The sequence below is a fragment of the Miscanthus floridulus genome, chromosome 2, assembly GCF_019320115.1.
Source record: "Miscanthus floridulus cultivar M001 chromosome 2, ASM1932011v1, whole genome shotgun sequence".
NCBI lineage: Eukaryota > Viridiplantae > Streptophyta > Magnoliopsida > Poales > Poaceae > Miscanthus > Miscanthus floridulus.
In genome coordinates this window covers 83,992,164-83,996,263 of record NC_089581.1, presented here as the reverse complement: position 1 = coordinate 83,996,263, position 4,100 = coordinate 83,992,164, and the positions used below count along the sequence as shown (strand labels likewise).

The following is a 4,100-nucleotide window of genomic DNA, read 5'->3' as shown; positions in this document are numbered from 1 at the left end:
TTCACATCTTTGCACTTGATCCTCCTTTTCCTTTGTCCTCCATGCTCCTGTAATCTTTCCCACGTCATAGACCCCCTTGTTCACGCCAATTTCCCACCTACAAAAGGAAAGTAATTTATTTCGGGTCTTGATTTATCTCGGCAAGGACACAGGCATTAGCTGTTGCATCCGTAGTCCGTTTGGGAAGTTTAGGTACAATTTGGAAAGCATATTTCGTGCCCTTTCCAACGGATATTCACTTGCCTTGCGATTCATTTTGGGCGTATCACAGGAGATCGTGCGAGATCAGGCAGTCTGTGGCTACACGAAAGGAAAGAGTTCCTGATTTCCTTTTGTTTTCCTTTTGAGTTGTGCAACGTGTTGGCAGTGTCATCAAACTGAAAAAGGCCAGAGGTGCATAAAACAAAAAAAACAAGAGCCGCACCAAAAAAAAGGCAAAAGGTGCAAAAAGAGCCGCACACAAAAAAAAAACAAAAAAACAAGAGATGCCAAGGGTGTGTACTCGCTGTCTTTTACTCTTTGTTCTTGCAATTCTGTGTCTATCTTTGTGCGTGGGCTCACGTCTCTAGTACGGTCTAGCCTAGGACCAGCACAACACCAGCTTTGAGTGATTATTCAACTTTGCCTTTGCTGAATGCTTGTGCTACTCCTTGCTACAAATTGAAGCCTTCCCATAGCTCCACAAATTTTCTACAGCGATCAAGCTCTGTGTCCTCTGGCAATCGCTCCATTCAATCTTTGGAAGGTTGTACCGCTGGTTGCAAGTCACCCCTGCGAGCTTGGTAAGAACGGGTAAGAGTTTGATAACAGCTTTAGTTTGAGTGCCTTGATCAGCACCACTTCCTATTAGCTTTAGGACAAATACTTGTTTTCGTGTTCGTTGCTTTTCCACTAACAATGTCAGGGGAGCCAACTAATCAGGACACCATGCCTCACTCACCACGCACTAAAGGCATCATTCACCACTTTAATCGCAAGATGAACGAGCATGTGGAGGGCTTGGCAGAGGAGATTAGGATCGCCAACGAGCAAGTGGGTCAATTTCAGGACGCTCAAATGGCCACAAATGCTACGCTCGCGGAGATGCAGCAAGCACAAGCTGCCCACGCCACCAGCCTTGCCACGCTCACTACACGCCTTGATGAGTTGGTACAACAACTTGCTGATCAACGTGCGGACTTTGATTATGCTGGTGATACCGAGATCGACGACCAGGACCGCCATGGAGGGCGCCACCGCAACCACCGTGGTGAGCGCGTGGTACGTAATCGAAACGACTCATTTACTAAGATTAAGTTCACAATTCCTTCATTTAATGGCAAATATGATCCGGGTGCGTATCTTGATTGGGAACTTGCGGTAGATCAGAAATTTCATTGTCATGATGTTCCTGCACAATATCAAGTTAGGGCTGCTACTAGTGAGTTTACAGATTTTGCATCAATTTGGTGGCGTGAGCATCGCAGCAAACACCCTAATAACATTCCCACAACTTGGGAGCAATTAAAAACTATCATGCGACACCGATTTGTTCCTTCCTATTATGCACGAGACTTGCTTAATAAAATGCAGCGTTTTCAGCAAGGAACCAAATCTGTAGAAGAGTATTATCAGGAGTTGCAAACCGGCATGATTCGTTGTGGTTTAGTTGAGACTAATGATGCTGCGATGGCACGATTTCGTGGTGGTTTGAACCGTGAAATTCAGGATATTCTCGATTATAAGCACTACGATGATATTACTACTTTGTTTGCATTTGCTTGCAAAGCTGAACGTGAAGTGCAGGGACGACGAGCAAGGACCCATTCTAATTCTTTTGCAGGTCGCACTACTTTGACCCATTCAACCCCTACGGCGCCCTATACACCTAGCAGTACGTCACGTGACAAGGCAGCAGCTCCACCTCCAGCGCCCCCTTCAGCTAATAAGAGCGCCTCCTCTTCCACTAGCCGCACAAAGGACATTCAATGCCATCGTTGCAAAGGTTATGGGCATATGATACGGGACTGCCCCAACAAGCGTACGTTGATTATACGTGACGATGGTGAGTATTCTTCCGCTAGTGATTCCGATGAACCTATATATGCTATGCTTGCTGCTGACGTTTCAGGACATGCGGAAGAACACGTGGCTGCCACTGACGCCGACAAGTATGAGAGTCTTGTTGTGCAGCGAGTCCTCAGTACACAGGTTGCACAGCCTGAGCAGAACCAGCGCCACACTTTGTTCCACACCAAAGGCGTTGTGCAAGAACGATCCATTCGCATCATCATTGACGGCGGTAGTTGCAACAATTTGGCAAGTTCGGATCTGGTGGAGAAGTTGTCTCTCCAAACGCGTCCACATCCACACCCCTACCACATTCAATGGCTCAACCAGGGTGGCAAACTCAAGGTAACACGCTCGGTACGTGTTCACTTCTCCATGGGTTCTTATTCTGATTATACTGATTGCGATGTTGTTCCTATGGAGGCATGTTCGTTGTTGCTTGGTAGGCCGTGGCAATATGATATTGATTGTTTACATCATGGTCGCACAAATCATTATTCGTTACTGTTTAAGGGCAAGAAAATTATTCTTCATCCAATGACCCCTGAACAGATTGTGAAAGATGACATTGCTAGGGCTACTAAAGCATTAAAACAATGCCAACAACAACCAGCCACGTCTAAAGAAATTAAGCTACATGCTCCTGTTTTACTTGCTACGCGTGCTGATTTTGATGAACTACATGTTGATAATATGCCTTGCTATGCGCTTGTATGTTCTCATGTGCTGGTTTCACTCGATGATGCACCATCTTTGGATATACCCCCTGCTGTTACTAAGCTTTTGCAGGACTTTGCCGATGTGTTTCCGAAGGACTTACCACCAGGTCTTCCTCCCATTCGTGGCATTGAGCACCAGATCGACCTCATTCCGGGCGCCCAGCTTCCAAACCGCGCCCCGTACCGTACCAATCCTGATGAGACAAAGGAGATTCAGCGCCAAGTCCAAGCACTACTTGATAAAGGCTACATTCGTGAGTCTCTTAGCCCTTGCTCTATTCCTGTGCTACTTGTCCCAAAGAAAGATGGTACCTGGCGTATGTGTGTAGATTGTCGAGCGATTAACAATATCACAATTCGTTATCGTTATCCTATACCTCGCCTTGATGATATGCTTGACGAGCTTAGCGGTGCTGTTATATTCTCCAAGGTAGATTTGCGTAGCGGGTACCATCAGATTAGAATGAAACTTGGGGACGAATGGAAGACGGCTTTTAAAACAAAATTTGGCTTATATGAATGGTTAGTTATGCCGTTTGGATTGACTAATGCTCCCAGCACGTTTATGCGCTTAATGAATGAAGTTTTGAGGCCTTTCATAGGCTTGTTTGTGGTTGTTTATTTTGATGATATTCTGATTTACAGCAAGTCTAGGGAAGAGCATTTGGAACATTTGCATGCTATTTTTGATGCTTTGCGCGCTGCCCGCTTGTTTGGTAACTTGGACAAGTGCGACTTCTGCACACAACGTGTTTCGTTTCTTGGCTATGTTGTTACTCCGCAGGGCATTGAGGTGGACAGCAGCAAGATTGACGCCATCCAGAGCTAGCCCATGCCAACGACAGTTACGCAGATTCGGAGTTTTCTTGGGCTTGCAGGTTTCTACCGACGGTTTGTGCGTGACTTCAGCTCCATTGCCGCCCCGTTGCATGAGCTCACCAAGAAGGGCGTTCCTTTCTCCTGGGGTGCGGCATAGGACGAGGCATTCACCATTCTAAAAGATAAGTTGACACATGCCCCCTTACTACAGCTACCTGATTTCAATAAGATGTTTGAACTTGAATGCGATGCTAGTGGTATTGGGTTAGGCGGTGTTTTGCTGCAAGAGGGCAAGCCAGTTGCTTACTTTAGCGAAAAATTAAGCGGTGCTAGTCTGAATTATTCCACTTATGATAAGGAGCTTTTCGCTTTGGTTCGCACACTTCAAACATGGCAGCACTATCTTTGGCCTCGCGAGTTTATAATTCATTCTGATCATGAGGCATTAAAACATATTCGTAGCCAAACTAATCTGAACCGTCGGCATGCTAAGTGGGTCGAATTCATAGAGTC

General features: G+C 46.0%; 1 protein-coding gene across 1 annotated transcript; it reads left to right on the top strand.

Annotated features, from left to right (window-relative positions):
- The first annotated feature begins 978 nt into the window (after window positions 1–978).
- LOC136536766 (uncharacterized) lies at window positions 979–3,744 on the top strand. The gene is made up of 4 exons (XM_066528952.1): window positions 979–1,260; window positions 1,573–2,760; window positions 2,863–3,085; window positions 3,647–3,744. Exons 1-4 carry the CDS (start codon window positions 979–981, stop codon window positions 3,742–3,744), a joined length of 1,791 nt encoding a protein of 596 aa, XP_066385049.1.
- Window positions 3,745–4,100: the final 356 nt, after the last annotated feature.

Excerpts from the sequence above, each read along its gene's own strand:
- LOC136536766 (XM_066528952.1), top strand. The coding sequence starts at position 979 with ATGAACGAGCATGTGGAGGGCTTGGCAGAGGAGATTAGGATCGCCAAC. Across the intron at positions 1,261-1,572 it reads ACCACCGTGGTGAGCGCGTG|CGTTTTCAGCAAGGAACCAA; the intron begins GTACGTAATCGA and ends AATAAAATGCAG. Across the intron at positions 3,086-3,646 it reads AAAGAAAGATGGTACCTGGC|GTTTCTACCGACGGTTTGTG; the intron begins GTATGTGTGTAG and ends TTGGGCTTGCAG.